Genomic DNA, 25,465 nt, shown 5'->3' on the forward strand with positions numbered 1-25,465 from the left:
TTAAGTTCACACAAGTACATGCCCTTACCGGCAGCCTGTAACGGACGGTTACAGTTTATGGTTCAATTTGTAATGGTTAATTGTCAATTCTCATTAACGTTTGGCTAATTCCGGGATTCGAACCCAGGATCATCGGCTTCATAGACCGGCTCACTACCGACTAGGCCAGACCGTCAAAACAAACACTTATATCGTGAATTTAATATAGGCTTGAGTTGGTCTGGACTGAAGAACTAAAAGGAATGAAATCCCTTCACGGACCGAACGGAACTAGTTCTCTAGCGCTCTTAACCGGTCACAGTCCTTTTAGTTCAGTAGTTACGTCGGTACCTAGTAACAAATCGGTCGGGAGCGAATGATCGGCTTGAGTCAAGGACAAGAAATCGCTCGCTCACGCTCTCGCTCTGTTTATTTGCGAGCTAGAGCAGGACACCTACTTCAGATCTCGAGATTTGCTCCTGAACTAAAAGAACTAAAGGAACTAAAAGAGCAAACTAGTTCCTTTGACGCGCGCTCTTTTTAAAGACCGAGCGGGTACAACTCTAATTTAATAGATGGAGAGTACACGGTTCGGTAGACGCGTGGGTGGGCCCATAAATCTGACCTGGTTAAGGTTTCTGGAAGCCCGTGGAAAAGCGTGTGACCGTTCCACATGGAAGTCGTTGGTGGGGACGTATACGTTTAACGTCTATAAGTTCAGGTTCATCTCTCACTCTTACTAAATGTAAGCATGAATCAGATAGCTGTATGTGCCCGGTACCCGCGTAGGTCATGTTTTTGAATTACAATTTTATGTATGTTTTAATTTAAAAAAATCGATCAAACATTTTTTTGCTAATTTTTAGAAGCAATTTTCATATATGTAACGTTATCATATATGGAAAGGGACCTTATTGTCGATGGCGCTTCCGCCGTAACGTAATAAACGATGCTCCGATACAAATACAACGCTGCGCGATGCAGTGCGGCCTAAGCGCCATCGACAATAAAGTCCCTTTTCCTGGATAATGCCACCACATATTTAACTTATGTGCAAAAAATTAAAAAAAAAGAAGAAAATAATTAAGGTGCGTTTTAGACCTTGGTTTGTGACTTTTTCTATCTACAAAAATTAAAAAAAATCAGGATTTGAGTCGATTAATTTACTAAAAGAGGTAAGCCACAACCGTATTGTGAGCTAAGATCTCACTACGATTTTTCAAAAACTGTCGTCTCTGAACTTGATGGTTGCAGTTATCGCGCGAGACATGACATAGCGCTCGTTTCTTGGCTAGCAGTGACAGACGGACTTATTTTATTCTTTTTTAGAGTTCCATATCCAAAATGTAAAACGAGACTCTATTACTAAGGCTCCGCTGTCTGTCTGTCTGTCCGTTTGTCACCAGGCTGTATATCACAGTTGAAATGTTCACAAATGATGTATTTCTGTTGCCGCTGTAACAACAAATTATATAAAGTATGGAACCCTCGGTGAGCCACTCCGACTCGCACGTGTCCGGTTTTTTTTTCTGTTGAGCGTTGACAGGAGGTGTGATCGCGTTCACAGAAAACTAATTTTAAACTAAATGTATTTATTCTATTCGATTGTTTTTTGTTTGTGTGGGTTTGTTTCTTTCCTCTACGAAACATCATGTGCCGTTGTGGCTATTTTTATTGTTGATTAGATACCTATTTTTGTTTTAATCATATTTTATAGTACATATGGTGCTACTTTACCGTCCTATACACCGCGCGATAATTACAACATTACGTAACTATGTCGAAAATTTAAAGGGCCATAAGTACTGTAAAACATTGTACGATACAAGTGCGAATAGGTTATTCGCAACTCGTGTCAATTTAAAACACTTTCTTCAGTCGTGTTATAATTTATCACTCGTTTCAAATTTCCTATTTTTTGCACTTGTATCGTAATGTACTATTAATGTACTTTTATGTGTTATTTGTCGTGGCATCATCTCCTTTTCTTCTCCACGTATTTTTAAACACAGTACTGTATTGTTCAGTAATAAATACTATGAGTATGACTACATATATGACTAGGAGTAATACCTACATTGTTAATGAACCTTTTTGACGATGTGGATATGCACTTTTGCAGCTGGGTTTGCATTATAATTTAATCTACTTTAATGTTCAGGGTGATGCCAAATGCGCGATACCGACCGATATACATTTGACCGATAAAACGGATAAACAATGGAAATAATTCCGTTCACTGTGTTACAAGGAAAAAATGCTAGCCCTCAACTCTCAAGACAAATACAAAAAAAAAAAAAACAACAGTACATCTTCGGGAACACAACACTTAATACATGTTACTTCACAACAATGACATACACGATTAGACATTACTTTTTCCAATTAATAATAATTATAAGCCAAAATTAAAAATAATAACACATATGAGCCATCTTTAATAACAGGCATAACTAACAAAAACAGACGAGCTCATGTGAGGTAAGAATTATGGTAATTTACCTTATTGTGCGTACTCAGTACCGCTACTGTAGTGGGGACGACGTGAATTGGCGTAAATATAATACTTTTACTTATTTAGAAGCGAAAGGTACAAAAATTGGTTAAAAGCTGTCATGATAAACAGAGCAAATAAGAAGATTAACAATAGACATATTCTGTTAAGGCTTACGGTTTTACCTATATACCACTTATTAAGTTTGATGTGAATCAGTTTTAATCTAAATAGAGTTAGTTTTCGAAAAGCGACCGAAATAAAACTCTTTCGGTAAATTTTCAAACATAGGAAAATCAACTCAAGTCACTGGATTTTTATTTTAGCTTGTTAAAGAAACAACTCAAGTCACTCAATTTTTATTTTTGTTGTGTTGTGATGTTTAGCTTGTTAATGTATCTTTCAATGCAAATGCATCTTTGTTATGTCATGAGTAAAGTAGCATCATTAGTTTCAAGTCGTTGAACATATAACTGTAGACTGAAAGTAGTCAAAACAAAGTTTTAGTAACTGATCGTTGGGTTTATTACGTAGTATTTTTAAGATTTCTTAGTTCACCATGTCCCTCTGTCTATCCGTCTGTGGCTTTGCTCCGTGATCGTTAGTGCTAGAAAGCTGCAAATCATGCATGGCGACAAAACGGTAAAATAAAAACTACAATATTTTTTTTTAGGCTACCTCCCATACAAAGTGGTAAATAATATCCGAATGCGTTTTACCTACCTTTTATGCTGATCTAATACACTTATGCGAACTGAGATCAAGCCGCGTTTACTTTTGTATGAGAGTAAAAGTGACGTTTGGATGTCAACTGCAGCTTTCGTCATTGATGCCGCCGTTGTATCTGTGAATTTCTTTTATAAAATTAGTGACGGAATGAACGTCATAATCGCGATAATAATGCGGCGGCGAACGTCACTTGTTTCATTACGGACATTGACAGATCCAGCGCGACAACGACGCACGCAACACTGGACAAACTGAACGCTATGAACCGTATTTTGCCGGTCAACGTACTAACAGTACCAAGGACCAATTCATTGTAACCATACTACATTAACTTTACTTTTTACTCGTTCGTTTATTTCCAAAATTATTCATCGTAATTGTTTTCGCGCCTGCGCACTAAAGAGATTTAATGATCTGGCAATAGAAAGTTTTCTATTTTTGGAATACGGATTAAATTATACGTCATTCGATTTTTATAGGCGTTTGTTTCCGGTTTATGTGAATGTTACGTGTTATAAAGTGTTTTGCTTTTATAGTACAAGACAATTTGAACGGATTTTATCGCGTAGTATTGCGTGTCGTATGGTAATTTATAAATTGATCCCGACTTTTAGCCCTTTTTCAACGCTCTTAGTCACGCGATGTAATTCGTTCAAATGGCTTAATTTTATGAACGATAACTATACCAGCAAACTCTTTAGAATTCTAAGGATATATAAAATACAAGGTGCCCGTGAGCATTGCGAGAGATTTTAACGGTGCATTCCTGATGGCAACAGAAGCAAAAAAATTTACGTTTTTTGTGAAATTGGACAAAAAAAAATTTTTTTTTGTTTTTTTTCCCTTTTTTGAACACTCCTACATAAAACGTAATTTTTATTGATAAACACATAACCTAAAATTAACTAAAAAGTTTTTATTTTATTTGGGGGTAGCCCCTCGAATACATTTTTTTAATTTTTCGATGTCAATCAATAGGTATGTCCAGACTAGACCTCAAAGTGGCAATACCGCAGTCAAAAATGTGTTTTGTACCGACTTATGGCGAAAGAATGATTTAGAAAAACATTTAATTATCTCTGAAACTAGGCCTAATCCAGAAAATTTTGCACCTTGTATATTAAACTGATTTAGGTACATGCCTTTGCTGCAACTGAGCAATTATGCCGTTTCAGAGTTTGCCAAAGACATGCTTATTAATTATTATATAAAACAAACAAAATATGTATGCTCGTAATGTTTCGTTTTCATCAGTCGGGCGAAATGTAACTAATCCCATGTCATATATATTTTTTGGATTTTATTTGAGTGTTTTCCGTTTGTAATTAGTTAATAATTATAACAACACCGTAGCTTAAACTAGAGCACAATGTGAGACAGACAATAAAAGCCGAGCCAGAGACGATGGGATACAGCTTAGAAGAAAAAGAATTGGGTGTTTGTCGTTTATAGGTACAGGACCTTAACTATATACTCTAAGTACAGTCACATAATCAAGTGAGGCGGATAAAATGCTCAAAACTATAACTTAAACTTATAAAGGCCAAGATACAAAAAATACGCAAGGCGAGCCTAATAGCCTCTTTAAAATCCTGAAAATTCTGCATAATAAAAGCGAATACAAAAAGAATAGATATTATCATTGGGTGGTCATTTTTGCCATAACGTATCTAAATGTGCCCTATAGGGTTTAATTAACATAAAATTTACAGAGAATTAGTTTAAGTATATTAAAGTTGCAATTGTGGGCTTAACTTTAGATGTTTTTTTTTATGAATGATAACACAAGTTTTTTATACATTTCTTTGGTTTTTAGAAGCTTAATCTTTCTCTGCGATCACTCTTGACCATGATGATACACCCGCCGGACCTACTTTAGTTGATGATCTGTAAATTATACCGCATTATAGAATTTCCACTTTATCTCTACTTTCTAGATACTGGTTCTATAATAACATCTATGTATTGATCAATCGCGAGTCGTTTGTCTACTTCAATCAGTAGTGGTAGGATGCTGTTGTTCTTAGATGATTTCATTTTTATTATTAAACGAATCAAAGTCACAATGTGAATCTTATCCAAATGTTTATAAGCTTTTATTAAATTTAATTTGCCCCGTAATTATGTATGTTATTTCATTCGTGTCAAATCTTGGAAGCTAAATTTGACTCCCTTCCCGATCTCCGAATGAGCTGAAAATTTGCATACGTAATGTAAGCCGGATGACCATTGAGGTGATCTGACGATGGAGTCACGAAGTGGCCATAGGAACTCTGTGATGAAACAACGCAACCTAATTGTGTTTTTAGAATTGTCTCGATATTAGTTAATTAATTGTAAGAAAAGTGTCAGCGACAAAAGCTTGAAATTTTTATTTTTGTAAAAACAAAAATTCTTGCTGGCGTAGAACTTAATGTGATTATTATTCGTGAACTTAGGTTCACGTAAAGCTTCAATAATCTCATCTTTTTATTACAACTTCGTCTTATCAGGACACATGTGAAACCGAACTTTAAGAAATAATGTACTTACCTTGGATTACCAACCAACCAACCAACCAACCAACCAACCGACCAACTATAAAACGGCGGGATCACAAAAAGTAAAATCTCAACCTACACCACCGTTACCAAAATTAACTTAATAGTCTCAGGGTTTGTTCTAGTAAAAGTAAAATTTTCACACAATCAACGATCCCACGCTCGTTTTCGTGAATTTTATCTTTAATTAGGTAACTCCGAAACTTTCTTTATGCATTTATTGTATGTTTTATCTACTTCGCTTAATTATGTCGGTGAAGCTCATAGAACTTCTATAGATTGTGTCATTCACGAAAACGCGTGTCTTGATTCGTATTGTCATGCTATAAAAGGTTAGATTTGACACATCTGCGCGTCATAGTGGATGACACGAACTTAATGATTGTAAACATTAGTTTGGTATTTTATTCATAGGGGCGTTAATGAATGTGAAGGGTGATTAACAATTACCGTATTACCAGCTAAAATACATAAAACCCCAAGTTTTTCAGGTATTTTTAAAATGACTAGACTCAAAACTAACCAGTTGCACAACTTGGCAGTAAGAATACACACATATCCCTATAAGGCAGGTCCGACTCTAGACAACTGGTTGTGCACTTGAATGCACGTAAAATTAATTCCCATAGTATGCTTATTTTCCATTCTTCTCGTAAATTGTCAGTGCACAATCACATACTATCAAACGAGATTATGGTCAGCTTTTCTTGACATGAAACGACGTATTTATTATAAAATTGGAATGAAATAATAATTTCTTTTATAATTTTTTTTATCATCATTCATTATTCTTTTTTTTTCATAGGTATTAGGTGGAGCATCCATATAATTCGATTCCTGCCTATTTGCCTATTTAGAGACATTTGAGAACTTTATTTCTATAAATCCCATAGAAATAGCAAGTCAAACAAACTTCGGCTTACCTAGTCAACATTTTAGACAGGCCGCTATTATTCAATTTTTATCGATACGTTTTGATGTGATATTTGGTTACCTTCACCGTCGGCTTTTCACCAAACGACGCATGCTATAGGTATATCCGGAGCCGGCTCCATATTTGGTCAAGCATTCATTAAGATCCGGTCAGCCATAAAAGAGTGATTGAGTAACAGTCGAAAATCTTAAAGTTTCACTTTTGCTGCTCTCACGCCGCGGGCAATGTTCTCATATCCTATTCCTGAGTGTATATTACATGATCATCATACACGCCTCTGATACGGCTAATTATAATATACTTCGATGAAATCTCAGTCGAAAACTACGCACAGTTTCTATTCAAATTAACATGCAAAACGACACCTTTGTGTTTAAAGGTTGGGGGAACTCAAACGAAGATGAAATTAAGTAAAATGCGTGAAACCCCATCTATAGAAAGTTGAACCTTAAATGAATAGTCATCTACTTTAAACCTGTTTTTGCTTCCACCCGGTCCAGAGACAAGTGGCTTCGTTAACCGCTGGCCCGGTATGTGGCGAGATTTCTCGGCTAATAATCGTACATATACAAAAATGTGGAACGTACATAAATAAACATATAAGAGAGAGTGGAAACTGGACTTAAGGCTTGTCGGATATGAAGTAACATAAGTACCGGAACTAGATAAAGATACGCGCTTAGCTAAAAATAGAAAAGCTAATTGAATTTGCTTTTCGTTTTCTTTCATTTAAATTGCGTTTGTTTTCTTTTTAATGGATTATGATATTATCGATGTTACTCTCGGTTAATGCCTTGTGGTTTTATAAACCGATTACTTTTGTTTTCTAAAGCGGCGGTGTGCTGGCCGCAAACGGTTTTGACGTCTTTTTGCTTGTACCACATGCAATAGTAACCGGTTGTTACGCATGATTGCCGGTTTCTATTATTTTGAATCTACGTTTTTTATCTTCATTATTTGTTACGCCTAATTAACTTTTTTGGATGTTACTATTTTGATATATGACCAGTGTTATGTAAGATGTAGGAAAAATGAGGAAGACAAATTCAACACAACGGTTTATTCATTCATTCAATAAGTTAATAAAAATAATTTAATAAGTTAAATAAATAAGTCTTTGTACAATAGAGGTCTGTCGGACTTGGTCCTCACAAGTGGTTTTGGTAAGTTTCTATCTATTTGTTGTGGCCGTACGCGCTGTAGGCCAAGTTCTGGGCCTCGTCGAGGTTCTTGTTCCAGTCGGAGCCGTAGCTGGAGTAGCCGCCGCCTCCGTGGGAAGAGTGCTCCACATGGACGGGGTGATGGCTTTCGTGGTGGTGAGCATGAGGTACGACCTCATAGGTGGTCTTGGTGTGGTCATGCTTGAAGCAGTACGCGACGAAGAGGATGACGGCAAGGACTAGAGCAACCTTAGCGGTGGCGAGGGCCTTCAGAGCGATGAGCTTGACGATGAACAGTTTACCCATGAGCACCTTAGCTCCGAGGAGACCCATGATGCCCATCATACCGCCACCCTTGTTCTTCTTGCCACGACCTAGAATTAAAACACATTATTAAAAACCGATAATATTACGTTTGTAATCTTCCCGCTAATCTATAGCCAATGATCTTTAATAATCGTTGTTTACTTTAAGCTTTCACTTAGCACGTTTTATCCGATTCTTGTTTGTCTGCTAAGTAATTTATTACACCTATTAAAGCGGGCTCTAAAACTAGTTTTGCGTGAATTAAATTGTCGTGAATGAATTACCTTCTTCGAGTGACCTCTGCAGGGTTTCTTTGTCGGCTTGGTTAAGCTTGACTTCGACGGCGTGGGTCTCGAAGAGGCTGACTACACCATCCATGAGCCTGTAGTTGACCTCGACGTCTCTGGCTGAAGGGTCAACAGGGAGGCTGTCCAACTTCTTAGGAGCCCGCATTTCCTGGTTGCTCTTAAGGATGATGCCATCAGCAATGGTAATGCTCCTTGATGCTCTTAGGTTATCGACGATCTTGAGAAGCTTTTCCTGTAAAATTTAAAAATTGGTTATAATCATGAATTTTAAATATGTTTTCGAAAAATTAAGCTTTTGCAAGTTGAACTTAAATTGATTTAATCAATTTGATACTACATATGTCTGTTGCATATGTGTGCTTAATATTTTCTGTACGTATTGTTATTGTTTTCAGGTTTTAAGTGCACTTTAAAAACTCATGAAAGATGGAAGTCCTCTTAACGCAATCTCGAACCCACAACACTGTAACACGTTCCGGCACTGTACACTTTCACTTAATAAGAAAATTATGGACCTTGACACATAAAAAGTAGTCTCCTTGGCAGTCCTTCACGAAACTCATCGCGATCTCCATGGTATTATCACTTTCCGCTTGCGCGAACGCCGCTAGGGCCAGCACGAGAGCGACCGTCAATTTCATTTTTAATAATTTATTTTTCTAATTCTCTCGCTGGCTTTGATTTCCTGACATCGAGAGATGTCAAGCGATGTTTGGCGAAGTTACCGTGCCGCCATACAGTTTTATCATGTCCCCCCCACCTCGAATAATCTTTACTCCACAGAGAGCTCTCATCTGGGTTACCGTAGAATTTTGTTTGTACTTATGCAAATGTGTTTCGGTATTTGGGATGGAAGGTTTTTAACATGTGAGTAGGTACGCCTATTAATATCATTGTAATCGCAATATCACTGTAGTGCTTCTAATAGGTGTACTTTTTAATTTTAACGTGTTGTTAGTAAATATTTTTATAACAGAAAGTGCGAGTAAGTGAGAGGGTGATTATTTGCATAAATTTAAATTGGTAGTCGTCTCGGTTTTATAAACATATTAGAGATATTTTTGTCTTGGCCATGTAAAACGATACACGATAATACAATTAACAAATATCTTGACGCAATGTAATTATTTATACTTATATGTAGGTGTGTTTTGTGAATTATTTTATAAATTGACTTTTGAAATAGATTCTAAGTGTATTGTTTGTATGTGACAAATAGAAAAAATTCTAAATATGTTGACCGATATTTCAAGTTCAGTACCCCTAGTGTAAATAAATTCGATTTCGAAACGTGACGTACGCGTTTGCGTTTAGTCTCATTTTGTATTGGATTTAGAAAGAGCGCGCCAAGCGGGACGTTTTGGAAACTCAAAATCCTATACAAAATGAGACTTAACGCAAACGCGTTCGTCACGTTATGATGTCGATCAAATTTACACTAGGGGTACAGATTTGGGGGTTCTACTTTGAGGTTGGGGTTTAATACGTTTTGACACAAAAAGAATTTTTAATTTAATAGCTAGCTTTTGCTTTTACATTTAAAACACGAAGAAAAAACTTTAGATGGACTACCACTGGCATAGGTCTAAATATTTTCTATATGTTGTTCCATACATTTAAATACAGGTGACTAAGTGTTTGTATCTAGCAGTCATAGTTACTGTAGTGTTGTGGAATTGAAAATAAAAACAGCAATTTTAAGTCGAAAGTGGATGAACGTGCGAAATCACCTTTCCATACTTAGTCCTCATTTCTCTCTCTGGAATATTTTGACATGTGTAATTTGATGTATATCATGTACTTTTTTAATTTCCTTCACTTTTCTGGTTCGAATTCATATATATTTATATTATATATTAAATATTTATTTATGTAATATTTATATATGTATGCATTATTTTATGGTTATTTTTCTGTTTATGTATATTTGTATCAATGTGTAATGAGTATTTAAAAGTTGCATTTTATTAATTTCAGTGATTGTACACTTTTGTTTTTGTTTGTCATTCATTCATCGTTACTTCTGTTCTACTTATTTCCTCAAAGGTTAACTAGAAGAGTTCCCATACAGGGATAACTTTGCCTTTGTCAAACGCACCTACCTACAGTTAAATATTTCATCACGCAGTTTGAGTCGGATATCTCTAGATCCGCTACAAGCATGTGAGTTGTGGTCACCGATAATTGGCTAAGCATCTGTTAATGTTCTACTTCCTAGTTCCTATGTAATTGTATAGACGTATTATCCGTTGGTGATCTTAAATAAATAAAATAAATTAATCAATAAGCCAGGAATAGACTAAGGGTCTGTTTCACAATGTCCAAGTAAATTTCTGAATAAGCTACTTGCCACTCATCTGACGAATAAAGTAATTTATGGCATTTCACAATCTTCAAATACCTAAGCTTAACTGGTAGATATAGTGCTAAACTTTTGTCTGGCAACTAATTTTCATTACTGCTACCCGACTGCCAAAGGGAGGAGGGTAATGTTTTTCGAGTGTATGTATGTATCTATGTATATCTGTTTCTTTGTGGCCTCCTGTAGCCTAAACGGCTTGATGGATTTTGATGTATGAGGTATCGTTAGATTCGTCTTGATCACGGGAGTGTCATAGTTTTTTGGGAGTAACTAAAAAGTTATAAATAAAAAAATAATTATTATTAAAAAACAAAAAACCTAACTGCACACTAAACATGAGGAAAACAAGCCCCACAAGAATATTGTTGTTGATGGTATGTATCGCAGGCGGGGACCAACAACCAAAATGACTATAAGTAACCCTCTGTTGGTCCCCGCCTGCGATACATACCATCAACAACAATATTCTTGTTGGGCTTGTTTTCCTCTTTTTTAGTGTGCAGTCGGGTTTTTTTTTATAATAATTATTATTTTTATTTGTTAATTAACTATCCAATACTATGAGTTAAATCTTGAAAGCTTGTGATCCATTTTCCGATTTCCGATTGAGCTGAAATATTGCATATATATGTAAATCGAATGACAATGGAATATCATGATGATGTCATCATGATATCCATGTGGAGCTCTGCGATGAAACAACGCAAACTGTAACTACGCAACATATTGGGATACCCTCCTCTAATTGAGGGGGGATTTAAATCTTCTCGGATCAGAGGTGTAGGGTTACAACCGGTGTAGCTTTATTTGACATTCATAAGCGCATTGTAATATGCCTACTTGAATAATAAACTATCTTTATCTTTACTAATTGCGTTTGGGTAATGTTAGAATGGTCTCAATATATTAGTAGCTAGTGGAAAGAAAAGTTGTACCAAAAACTATTAATATCATTGGTTATTTCCAATATTGTGTTCATAATCGAATTTAAACTGTCTTGAGATATACTAACATTAAAATAATTCTACGGATTACACTCAGGTATTTTTAGTCACTCGCGCGACATGTTTCAGAGAGCTTACGCTGCTCGTACTGTTAGTGTTTGAGAAACGAGACTTAAGCTCTCTGAAACATGCGCGAGTGACTAAAAATACCTGAGTGTAATCCGTAAAATATTTTAATTGTGTTCATACTTTGAAAACGTACTACTATACGTAGACCAAAGAGTTCTGTATTGTAAATTTAAATAAACAGAGCGCAGATATCATAAAGTTGTGTGCTTGAGCATATATTATCTAATAATGGTAAGCTCAATATAGTCTAGTGCGGTAAGCGTGTTTGTTTTGTTCTTGTGATTTATTTATCGACTAACAAAGAAGAAAAGGCGATAATGTTTTCAAGTATTTGTTTGTCCTATTTCTTAAGTTTATAACTATTTCTTTGACGACCGGTTTGGCCTAGTCGGTAGTGACCCAGCCTAAGAAGCTGATGGTCCCGGGTTCAAATCCTGGTAAGGGCATTTATTCGTGTGATGAGCATGAATATTTGTTCCTGAGTCATGGGTGTTTTCTATGTATTTAAGTATTTATAAATATTTATATGTTATATATATCGTTGTCTAAGTGCTCTCAACACGAGCCTTATTGAGCTTACTGTGGGACTTATTCAATTTGTGTAATAATGTCCTATAATATTTATTATTTATTTAATATTTATTTTTTAAGTAGAATTTCTTCATAGTGTATAATTATAAGGTTATCTTGAGATAAAAGAAGCTCCTGGCGTCCGTTGGCTCGTTGGGTGGACATTGGGAAGATTGCGGGTCACTTCTGGATGAGATTAGCTCAGGACCGGTACAATTGGCGTACTAAAAGAGAGGTATATGCTCAGCGGTGGGAGATAAAGGGCTGATATGATGATGATCATGACAGTGCATACTGCATATTTTCACATCTACTTGTGTTATTACGTGAAACTTTAACAACTTTACCATCATATTTTCCTATTAATCTCCATATTTTAAGTATTTTTTTAAATTTTATATTAAGGGGGAAGAATTGCTTTGCGATCCTAACCGAACGTAGGTACGTACATTTTTGTTGAAATTTCCATTTCGGGAGGAATCGGTTTCCATTAACTAAATCATAACAAATCAACTTGATTTTGATGTAGATCGCTTCAGCATAATATATTCTAGGTTTATAAGTTTCGATAAAAAAAAGGCTTAATGACCAAGTTCTAATCACATTTTAAACGTTTGTTTTATAAAAACTATGTATTTTTTTAAGCGAAACCTATAAACCTAGAATATATTATGCTAAAGCAATTTATTCTATCAGTCAGAGGCACAAAACGACACATCAAAGCTTTTGAGTGCGAAGATGGTACAGGAATCATATACTGAAAGTACCGAAGACCCCTCTCATGTACTACCTCTTCACATCACTACTGAAGGCAGCAGCTTTTTTTGTACTTTTTATCGCTCATGTTTATGTATACTGTATCTTACGTTTCTGAATAAAATAGTAGGATTTATCTTGAGGTTAGATCATAATCAGACATAGAAGTTTTTGTGGCAAAAACGAGTGCTTGAGAAAATGAAACATCGACAAATAATAACATCGATAAGTCAGTCATAGATTAATAATTAAAATACGTAAATTCTACTTGCTGTCATTTACCGGGAAATTTCAAGAATGTAAATCAATTACAAATCCGACCATATTTCTTTCATCATCATCATCGAAAAGATTTGAATATTAAAGGTTTCTTTATTATATATTTATGTAACTCCACTGGAGTTGCAGGCATACATAGGCTGCTTACCATCAGGCGGGCCGTATGCTTGTTTGCCACCGACGTAGTATAACAAAAAAAATATTTAAAATAAAAACGTAAACTGTAGAACCTGTAGAAACCACTGGGTAGGTATATCAAAAAAGATATCGAACGTGTTGTGTATTTCGCGGTAGCTATCTTTTTATACAATGTTAAAAATACCTATAACGCTAAGGTAACATCGATAATAGACATGTCGATATTTGATTTTGTCAATCCCTTTATTTTGCCACAAAAACTTCTATGTCTGATCATAACAAACACATACACCAGTGATATAAGCAACAAATCACACACACGTATACATTTCACCAAACGCTCGACACGGATGATTTATCAAGAGATGATGTAGAAAGTGTAATTAAAACAATTACCTAAGGTATTGTGAAATATTGTGTCGACGAAAAGAGAGGATCATTTGACATATATCCGGTGTTAGAAGGAGATAGAAAGTAGCATCAAATCGATCGATATCGAAAGTTCAGAGATCAGACGACAGTGAACCGTTAGCCGCCTTTACACAGTACGACTTTTCTAGCAATTTAGTACTGTTAAGAATATTTTTAATGCGCCGTTCTCCGAACGCAACGGTAAGAAATAAGCAGATGGTCGTGAGTGCCCTGGATCGCAGATATTATTGTTATTAAATTATTAATTTTCGTAATTATTAACAATATTTTTAAAAGCAATTTTCATAATTTGAATTTTTGTGCTCTTTAAACGTTCCGATCTTCATCCATTCTCTCAAGATGGCCCAACCAATGGAGTCTGTGAGCTTTACTTTCTCCCATGATCTTAGGTTCAGCCACTAAGGTCTTCAATCTCACGATTGTTAAGAACTGTCCAGCTTCCATCCGCCAGGTATCGCTGGAGGGACATGGTGGATCTGCGCGAACTTCGAGTCAACAATAGGTGAGAAGTCGCACAGGACCGAAAAAAGTGGCGCTGTCTTGTTTCGGAGGCCAAGTCTCATTTTGGGTCGCTGAGCCAACGAAAAAAAAAATCATGTATCATGTGTTTTAAACCTATATTTGTGATTTTTTTCCTTTACATTGTGCTTTAATTTAAAGCAGAACCCATTGTGCTTTAAATATTCCACTAATAGAATTAGAATTAAAAGTTAGTACCATCGTTTTGTACGTAGGTGATAATATATGTTTGCAGCTTATTATCATAGCATTGCTGCTAACTGCATTGCAAATGTCGATGTTCTGGGTAATTGACAGCAATACTGCACTACGATATTACCGTCTTAATTAGGATTTAATCATCATTTCGTATTCAAAAGCGCCAAGCCTAATGGCATAGTTAATTCAGCACATCTACTGCATCTAGCGCACCAGCTGCAGATAGTAGGCCCTACTAATCGCTTTTTAATTGATATTGTGCGAATATAACGGAGATGCTGTCTCGTGCGATTTTAAATGCAATCGAAATCTTGGGATTAGTTGTCAAGCGGACCCCAGGCTCCCATGAGCCGTGGCAAAATACCGGGACAACGCGAGGAAGAAGCTGTCTCGTGCGAATTGAATCTTCATAGCGACAACAAAATTACGCCAGAGGGCCTTCCGCGAACACCGAAGTTCGCAAATTACGGGTGTCTTTCTCTGTCACTCTAAAATTTAGAGTCTAAATATGCCTAAATTGGAATAAAAGAGAAAGATACCCGCAATTTGCGGACTTTGGTATTCACGGTAGTAGGCCAGGAATCATACGAACGTGTATAGGATACGGTTCTCATCGTCTTGCCTAATCTGTATTAATAATGGTCGTAACAGCGTAAAAATAACATCTGTCTCTTTCAATCGCGCGGTGTTAAAAGGTGAAGGTTATTCTATTTCCGAGGATGACGCTATCCATCATATGCCTACTGGCTTCAGCCTAACTTCCTCTTATTTATTTATTGTGCTGATTTTGTGTGAAATACGAGGTAACGCTATTTTAACCGCCCCAGCTCCGCCACAAAACCTAGCAAAGTCTTCAGGTAGCTAACTGCCTCCTTTAGTGTGCACGGAGTCCCTGAGTATCTAGTCTTGTATACTTCTACCTATTTAACAGTCTAGGAGAATGTATTTTGTTGTTACCTCTGCTTCCATGCACACTCCACTCTGCACATGGATCTATCCAACAGCCCTATTAGGATTTTATTCTACAAGTTTTGAAGAATAGCCATGCAAAAGTATATTTGGCTTGCCTTTCGGATATTTTGATGCGCCGCCACTGAAGCCTACAAAATTCATTTGTCTAAATAAACAACAATGTGTCTCTTTTTCGTGTTTTTGAGTCGCTTAAACGTGGTATTTCTTCGTCTACATACTCGTATTACTCTGGATCTCTTATAGCTTGTACAGCTTGAGAATCCCCATGGGTCTGCTATGTTGAAAAACGAAAATTTAGTGACTAATAATTCATATAATAATTGATTCTGCGCACGAAAATTCATGAGAATCGGTTGAGAAATGCTATTTGTAGATGGGAATAGCGGAAAGTACAAAAGCACTTTTGCGCTAGTTAGAATGGAGATGCTTCGCTCGCTATAAGTAAAGTCGGAACCGTACTCGTAGCGGATTCGTGAGATATAAATGGCGGGGCAATATGGCCGAAAATCTTAAGACTCATCGTCTTCTACATGTTACATCGCACAGCATCGTTGACTTTCGTTTTCTTGTCGCTATACTTACTTTCGTGGAATTCTTCGAATATTTTTATATAAAAAATGGACTTCGCAAAAAGGAAAGGGTATTTTGTTGTTATCTTGCTTGAATAACGTTTAACAAGTGTAATGAAATCGAAGGGAGTGTATAGAAAGTAATTAAGACGAAAGTGGAGGAAATCGCCTTTTCCTCTCTGGATATTAACATTATTGAAAATATGTTGATACAATTTGTGGTACGTTTGAATTTATCGATTTAAAAAAAATGTATGAAAACTGTATTTCGCTCCTAATTTTTATTATAATCAAAAAAAAATCTAAATAATTCAAACGTAGGGCCATATTTATTGTTAATATACATCTAATTATGTAAAAATATATTCAAACAGGGGCCAGTGTTTCCGATCCGATAGGACCTTCAAAGTTTCAAGAAAAGAGCGTACTCCTATCTTAATTCCAGCAACGTACTTATAACTCTTCTGGTGTTGCGGGTATCCATGGGCAGCGGTAGCCGATTACCATCAGGCGATCCGCCTGCTTGTTTGCCTCCTATATCATAAAAAGTACATATTTTAACCTAACCAAAGAATAATAACCTTAGCAAACCAAACCAAAGGGTAATTTACATTACCTTATTATACCTAGTAACAACTTACCCCTTGAAGTCAAGTCAACTCAAGTCAATATATTCTTTAATCAAATAGGCCTAGCAACAAGCACTTTTGAATCGTCAAATTTACAAATATCATCTTAATCTAAATATCAGAGCAATTTATTGGTGCAGTTATTGTTCTCAAAAAAAAAACATTGAATTATTATAGATATGGTAAATTTAATAATTATTATGAAGGGTTATGTGACTTCTGGCGAGCTGTAATCGTGTCATAAGTTGACACTTGACGTTTACGTTAGCGACTGCGTAAACTCGATCACAGTCCATCTCGCTCGCACTGATATATTATATTGATGCGATAGAGAGGGAATGCGATTGAGTTCACGCCCTCGCTAACGTAAATGTCAAATGCCAAGTCGTGTTAGCCATGTTGTATTCACTTTGTGTTTGCCAAAAACGTGGGTAGTCAAAATTTTGTAGGTCTAAATACTTACTCTTTCTAGTTTGTAATGAGATAAGATAAGATAAGATAAGATAAGATAAGATAAGATAAGATAAGATAAGATAAGATAAGATGAGATAAGATAAGACGAGATGAGATGAGATAAGATAAGATAAGATAAGATAAGATAAGATAATGATTTATTTGCGTAAACATGGTAAATTGAATTTGACATACTTAATCATTATAAGCAGTAGGTATCACATATTTAGCCAATGGCAGCATGCAAAATATATTGATCTTAAAATTAAGCCATATACATTCACAATAAACTATGTATTAACATTACATTAATTTCCCATTATACCTATTAATTAGCGAATATTACATAACACAGGTAATGTTTAGTTATCAAGATCTTGGTTACAGTTGTGTTGGTCATAACCTCATGTCTATGCCTCTTTGTCATGTCTTCTTTTCTTGTCTTTTGTGTAGTATAATCCTTATGTCAGATTACGCGTCTCTCAGCTTTCGATAACATCTATCGTTTGGTTCGTGCTGCTGAAACCTGGGTGATAGGATATACAATGTTGATAGCCAAGTGGTAAGATGTGCAGCTTAAAAATAGATCGTGGGTTCGGGTTTTGGTTTCTAACATTATACTACTTAATTAGCTTTCGATTTTTGCGCTACGACGCACGGTTTAGGAGATACAGCCCTATAAAGATTTCTGCATCACTAAATGACTTTTCCTGCAAAAAAAAAAGAAATCTGTATAGGGCTGTACGAGAAATATCTTCTAAACCGTGCCTCGTAGTGCAAAAATAAACAGATTCTGTTCCCCTCTAATAGATACCCAACGCACTGAATAACCTATCACTATCACATTAGGATATGAAACAATGTCATAATTTTTTTTGTTAAAAAGGGTTGCCGGCCTCTTACCTATCCAGCCTTGCTTCGCTCGATCGTCTATATGTAGTATGTACTCGACCGACAAGCCCTCATCTCTCGGTCTCTGTAATAATGTACTATTTCGTTTAACCTGTGGACTTTTCAGAAATCTAACCTAAGTTCAAACCTAATTATTTATACATGATGCTGCGGTTGCGTTGCTTTTTGGATAAGGAATGCGGACCAATTAAAACATGTGTATCAAATATCCAGATGTCATTGACTTATCGTAAATAAAGGCTATTGGCCAACTCCTGTCTCCACCATCTATCAGCTGCAAGCCATCATCATATTGAATTATCATCCAATTTACATATGTATACAAAATTTCAGCTCAATTGGAAATCGGGAAGTAGGTCAAAAGCTTCCAAATAAAATTTTGACCAACACTAACATACATACTAACAGGGCAAGTTAAATAAAAGCTTACAAAAATGAACAAGACTTGTATTGTAATTACGTTGTATATTCAAGTTTTGATTCAAACCAACTTCGGCAGTTAGATCAGACATCAGACACCATAATATGACACTTTTATATTATTATTGTCTCAATTTAAAATTCTAGGTTCATGGAGTCCCAGGGCGCACAAGTTTTTGCACAAATCGCGAAGCGTCTGGTTGACGTAACTGGTGACCGAAGAGCTGGCGGTTTCATAGCACAACTTATCAGCATTGCGATGCAACGAGGAAATGCCTCCATAATCCTTGGTACAATTCCTCAAGGGCCTATTTTAGATTTAAGCTATTTATTAATTTAGTTTAGTATTTGTACAGTTACTGTAGTACCTCTGTATATATCTATTATGTAAATAAATGATTTGACTTGATTTGTCAGATGAAATTCTAAATATAATTCTAAATGTTAGTGTTACTCAGAACTAGATTCTCTAGAAACCTCAGGAAGCATAACTTAATGAAAAACACACTTTAAAGACCAACAGACACAAATGACTTTTTTGTTTTCCCACCCAGAATAAAAAACACCATTGTTTAGTTTATGACACATAGGAAAGTTAATTATACTTTTCACAAAAAGATGGTGGAAAGAAATTACTTATGTGAAAATGAACCAATGATTGGGCAAATCTTTTGTTAAGATGGTACTACACAGCATGCTCTTTGTTTTTAGAGAGATCTTAGAAAAATTTAATTAAAGTGAAAATACCGTAACTTATATTTGCTTATTTGCTTCCAACCAAACCTACATTAGCTTCCAACACATTTATAACATTTCGATACGCTAACTGTGAAAAAAATTGACCAATCACGAGCCGCCTCGGTCAAGAAGACGAAACAAAAACAAAAACAAACAAATATACTACTATGAAGTATTATTTTATTTGATTCGTAGACAAAGTATTGTATACAATAGTGAGATAATCAAGCTTTTCAATCTCATACCTACTAAGGCCACTCAGCAAGCTTCGTGGCCTTAACACGGTACTCGACTGAAAAGCTCTGTATTATATTACGATTGTATAAAATACTATACACGGTCACTTGTCTAAAACATCTATAAAAGTCTCCTACCTCGCACAACTAAACTGTAGGATGAACTGATCTGAAAAGATAATTTTAGGAATAGGTAATGTTTATCAATTTCAATTGATTTATTTCAATAGACAACAATGTTACATAATGGTTAGTAACATTTAAGATTTAAAACTAAGTGTTAGTAGAAAAATAACAAAAAGCGAACAGTACAGCAAAAAAACAATCACCTGGTAGCGGTCATGATACACTCAAAATGTCGCACAATATAGGTGAGTCGTATAGGTGGTTTATATCGAACAAGAAGAGTCTCAAATTTAAACATTCATTAATTTCATAGCCATAATTGTGACGTTTAGAGTTAGAGTGATTTGCATAATCACGATTTCACTGAATCAAGCTCAAGAGCTGTATTTTTGGATACTCCCTTATTCACAAACCAGTTTGCAGCCGCTGTAAGCCTATTTTTAGTATTTTAGTTTTATTCATCTAATTATCTAAATACCTACCGTACCTCTCAACGTATTTCCCTTGCGATACAGAGAAGTAATGCCGCCAGTGTCATGGAGTCCATGGTGCAGACCGAACTGTTAGAAGGGGTATTCTCTTTGTAATTGCTTCTTTTGTTTTTTTTTTTGTAAAAAAAAAAATATTTTTATGGTAGGTCATTTTATTTTATTTCTAGGTTTAATTTTGTAGTATTACCTATATTTTAGTTTAGTTAGTCAATATAGAGTGTTTAAGAGCTTTATTATTCCCATTTATAAATAAATAAAGTTGATTATCTAAATTAAATTTGTTAAAATACGGGGTGTTTGGCATATGACCCGTCGAAATTTTTTCTGGTATTGGTGTCACTTTTTTATGATAGAGGAGGCAAACGAGCAAACGGATCACCTGATGATAAGTGATTACCGCCGCCCATGGATACCTGCAACAGCAGAGGGGTCGTAATTTCGTTGCCGGCTTTAAGATGGGAGAACGCTTTCTTGAAGGTAACTGTACGGAAGTATTTCCTACGCAGGCGACAATTCATTCCACAGTTTAGCTAATTTCCTTCCTTTCCTTTCCTCCTTTTGTTTTTCCTAAATTACCCAAAAACATTAAAAAATCCAGAACCGTCGCTTCTAGGACCAAAGTTCCAAGGACGGAAAGGAAGGAAATGACACGACATACATCCAAAAAATATTTGACGGGTGAAGTGCCAAACATCCTGTATATGGTGCTAGAAAATGATTTACCGATATTTTAAGAGATGGCACTATACAAAAACAATTAACTTTAAATATGAATTAAGGAAACTTTTTATATCGTTTTTTTGTTTTCATTTACCAAACTAAATAAATAAATAATAATTCTATCTAGAGCCTAGAGCCCAAGCCGGGAAGTACGTCCACCTTACAGATAACCGCAGCCAAATAACACTAGACCCTACGCACGTCGTGATGCTGCCGGTGAGATAGGTCGCCATAACTCAACGAGGATGTGGAGTGGTTAGGCTCGGCAACGCGCAAGTAATTCCTCTGGAGTTGCAGGCATCCATAGGCTACGGAAACTGCTTACCATCAGGGGCCGTAAGATTGTTTGCCACCGACGTAGTATAAAAAATTACCCTTCGTGTTGTGAAAATACGTATAACTCTCTACACTCAATGAGATATTCCATGTAAAGCTACTATTAACACGTTACTAGCATTCTCATCCATCACACTCTCTTGTAAATTACCTATGATGACATTTTAATTCAATGCCATGTTCACACGTTAGTGTTGTTTATTACGATGATTTTTTTTATACTACGTAGGTGACAAAGCATACGAGCCGAGGAATGGTAATTTTTGCCTATTTTCTTAAATAAGGTGACTGTGGGCAAGACCGGCATACTTTATTTATTTTTTACATTGGAGTATTCTAGCTCCGTTAATTATTCACTTACGTGACCGCTTGTAATCACATACGATGAAGAATTTCATAAATAATAGTTAAGCTATAGTGACAGATCATTTTAATCATAAATTAAGCAAAAACAATAGTGTTTTTAAAAATTCGGCGAGTAGACGGACTTCCCGTGTAGTTTAAGGTAAGTCCGTCTAGTAACGATATCAGCCATACTATGGGTGCTTATTTGTTCGTATTCGAATCCTTACAAAGAATAAAACAAGACAATGAAAAGTGTACTCTAAACTTGTTAATATAGGGTTTAGATTCGAAATAAACACAATTTTTCTTATTAAAAGGTAAGTCCGGCATATATTACGAAAATGGGGTGGTAAACCTTTTTTGGAAAATAATTATACGTACTTATTTTTTGGACTTCTCAAATAAAATACCAATAGTCATTTTAAATTTACTTGTTTTAAATTTACGGAGATCAAAGAGGGTTACATAAATAAACTCATAGTAGTAGCAATTTTAGTATAGTAATAATTTTTAGTTTTAGTAGTTAGTGTCCACATGCATGGCTTTGTCATGTCATGGGAAAACCATTTTCACATGCCATATGGCAGAACATATTAGGGGTCAACAATGTAAATTTATAACATCTACTGTACTGTACCATATGATCTTGTAAAAAAAAATTAAACTACAAACACCGTTTAAGTTTAAATCAAATAGTTATTGGCAAATCAACCTCCATAACACAAGTAGGTACCCTACATACGTAAATTTTCAGGATAAGTAAGGCGAAGAACCCACGTCACATAGCGGCGTGGCACGCGCGGTACAGCGTGTCGTGATCACGGTGTAGGCAAAACGCCTAAACCACGATAAGTACAATAAATGTTCCGAAATAAAAAATACGTACGAACTGATATGGCTGCAATGATTTTAATCTTCAAAACTGTCAAGAAAATATGACTACAATCGTATTCTAAAATTCAAGAGGAGTAAAAAGGGTAATAATATGTGTCATATGTATAATAATATAACATATGAAGGCGATGATCATGGGTTCGAATCCCGGTAGGGGCATTTGTTTGTATAATCTACACAGATATTTGTTCCTCCAGTCATGTTTGTTTTTTATGTATTTATCTATATAAGTTTGTATATGTCGTCGCCTAGCACCAATAGTAAAAGCTAAGCTATGCTTAGTTTGCGGCCAATATTTATTTATTTATTTACTTAATAGGTATTTTCTTATTTGTATTTTCGGTTACATAGTGCTGAGGATGAAGAACACATTTCTTTAGTAGTTTCGAGATTAAAATTGTTAATAAACACAAAACACAAACATCATGCGCAATGTTGTAAAGATGCATATCTGTAGTAACCTTATAAAATCGTAATAAATAATATTGAAGCCATTTAACAGTTGGTAACCTCTGATTCAAGGAAAGTCCGGCATATGACGGACTTGCCTGGTGCATAGTAGACGGACTTTCCAACTTAGCAAAATTTTAATGTGATGAATGATGGAACGTATAATTACAAAACTAAGCCAATATCTGATAATTTAAACACATAATAAAGATTTCCGGGTCTTATATTACTTACGTAGTCAATTTCTGGTGCAAAATCTTGGCACAAACTATTTTTAACAATTTTATTTGCAGAGACTGTCGCACTATCACTTCGAGTTCCATACACGTAATGACTTGTTTACGCGGATTGCTCTGAAATTCGTTGTCACAGCGCCATCTGTTTTAGAGTGAGGGAACTAGCGCGAAAAACTGACTTATAAACTCGACGCCAAAGCGGCAAACGCTTTCTAATTCAAAAGTTATAATGTGTTGACGGACTTGCCTTGTAGACGGTCTTGTCCACAGTGACCTTAATTTCTAATATATTTATTTTAAAATTATAAATAAATTATATTTGAGTTTCTCACGAAGAATTCTTTCTTGTGATATATATATATATATATAATTATAACAAGATATAGTTTAAAAACCGTTGTGTTCGAATTTTCCCATTTAACGTTTGTTTACATTTTATTTATTCACGTTGTTTACATGTCCGTCTTTGGGTCACAGACTTACATAATTATGTGTACCCACTTAATTGGTCTTGTAGTTTCGAAGAAAAAAGGCTGTGAAAGATGGACCGACAGACAGACACACGAGTGAAGGATCACTCGTACGTCTGTCTGTCTGTCCTTATAGGTTTGCTTTTTTCCTTTTGAGTTTGTTTTTTTTTTTGTTTTGCTCTGTATCTGATTTAATAGTAGTGGTTACTGTCACCTGTTACACAGAAAATCGTGTAAGTTTTCATTAAAACTAACAATACCAGGAAAATTTGCCTTAATAGCTGTAAAGCTCAAAGCTATTAAAGTAGAAAACCATACTCATGCGAAAGCTGCATCGCTCGAGGCTGGTGATGAATGTTGCGGTGGCAGCAATTAGTACAATTGCTGTGTGGTTTATTGCAAAGCTGAAGTCTAATTCTAAGCTAAATGTTACCTATCCATATGCGTATTAAGGGGAGGACCGTTAAGACGGAAGTGGACGACCGCCCCGAAGCTGTCTTTTCATACAAACGTAGTTCCCATTTTCCTCCGTGGAGTAATATCTGTTATTGAAAATATTTTGATATTGTTGATATTTTGGTATTGAATGTACAATCAGCTGCAGAGAAAACTAACCCCCTCCCCTTGCCCCGTCCCTGCATAGAAAATTCTTTGCAGGAGGGATCACCTACATATCTCTGCAGCTTCGTTACAAACCTTCAATAAAACGGCGTATTCCTATCAGACCGGCAACGCACTTGTGACCCCTCTGGCGTTGCAAGTTATTTATTTAATCGTCTGGCATTATACAGAATACAAAATCTTAAATCACCCTACAGGGCTTTCCACTTGATAGCTTCGTTGTTTAGCTTCATCAGGTCTTCCGAGGGGTTTGCTGTATACCAAGTAGATGCGCACTCTTGGAAAATATCCGCCTCGGGTAGATCAAATACTTCTATTTTTTTACCACGAATAATCCCCGAACCAAACTTTCCATCCATTCCAGTAGTCCATAGTTGCGTCCAAGCCTGGTTATTGTATATGAGCAACAGTAATTGCTTCCCATTAGGCAATTAGTCTGCTCGTTTGCTTCCTATAACATAAAAAAAGCAATAACATGGCTGCCGCAGCCGCTGATGACTCAAACGTTTATTATTAACATATTCAGACAGACTGACATGTTTTAAATATAACGCTATAAATTCTAGTGACCTGGCTAGAGGAGGCTTGAAATTGAGGTCTTTGATTTTGGAGATTTTTTGTTTTATTTCGACCAAAAATAGAAAAGCGGGTTGTTCTATGGCGTTATTTTTAAACGTTTGTCAAACTTAAGATACGTTGGCAATCGTTTCGTCGTCATGTGAACATTTCTGTTTAATTTCATTTGACAATTTTTATTTTTAGTTGAGGCTGTAATCTTCGGTTGAGGCCAAATGATTACGTATGGTTTTTTTTTTTAAACTTGTTTCTACGTTTTCATTTTATTGTTTAATCCTGGCATCAGTCCCTAGCAACACTCATTATTTTATTGAAGACAAATACAATCTTCTGAGCTATTCGTAAATATGTCATACAGCACTTCTCTAAAACTGACATAGCGACACACTAAACACATCGAATACGGAGCATTGCTCGCATATTTAGGCTGGTTGTCCACTGTTCGGATTACGCATCGTACGCATGGGACCAATTACATGAATTAACCTTTTGTA

At 35.7% G+C, this 25,465-nt stretch overlaps 1 protein-coding gene across 1 annotated transcript; it reads right to left on the reverse strand.

The window, feature by feature from the left end:
- Positions 1 to 7,721: 7,721 nt before the first annotated feature.
- On the reverse strand, positions 7,722 to 9,212 carry LOC133529781 (uncharacterized). The gene is made up of 3 exons (XM_061867589.1): positions 8,966 to 9,212; positions 8,427 to 8,682; positions 7,722 to 8,210 (listed from the first exon to the last, which is right to left on the reverse strand). The coding sequence occupies exons 1-3, from the start codon at positions 9,089 to 9,091 to the stop codon at positions 7,852 to 7,854; spliced, it is 741 nt and encodes a 246-aa protein (XP_061723573.1). The 5' UTR covers positions 9,092 to 9,212; the 3' UTR covers positions 7,722 to 7,851.
- Positions 9,213 to 25,465: the final 16,253 nt, after the last annotated feature.

This window comes from Cydia pomonella, chromosome 21, assembly GCF_033807575.1.
Source record: "Cydia pomonella isolate Wapato2018A chromosome 21, ilCydPomo1, whole genome shotgun sequence".
Lineage (NCBI taxonomy): Eukaryota > Metazoa > Arthropoda > Insecta > Lepidoptera > Tortricidae > Cydia > Cydia pomonella.

What these genes read in the sequence shown, in the direction of transcription:
- LOC133529781 (XM_061867589.1), bottom strand. Translation starts at nt 9,091, where the DNA reads ATGAAATTGACGGTCGCTCTCGTGCTGGCCCTAGCGGCGTTCGCGCAA. An exon ending in ACTACTTTTTATGTGTCAAG is followed by an intron (nt 8,683 to 8,965) that starts GTCCATAATTTT and finishes TAAATTTTACAG; the next exon opens with GAAAAGCTTCTCAAGATCGT. An exon ending in GCAGAGGTCACTCGAAGAAG is followed by an intron (nt 8,211 to 8,426) that starts GTAATTCATTCA and finishes TTTTAATTCTAG; the next exon opens with GTCGTGGCAAGAAGAACAAG.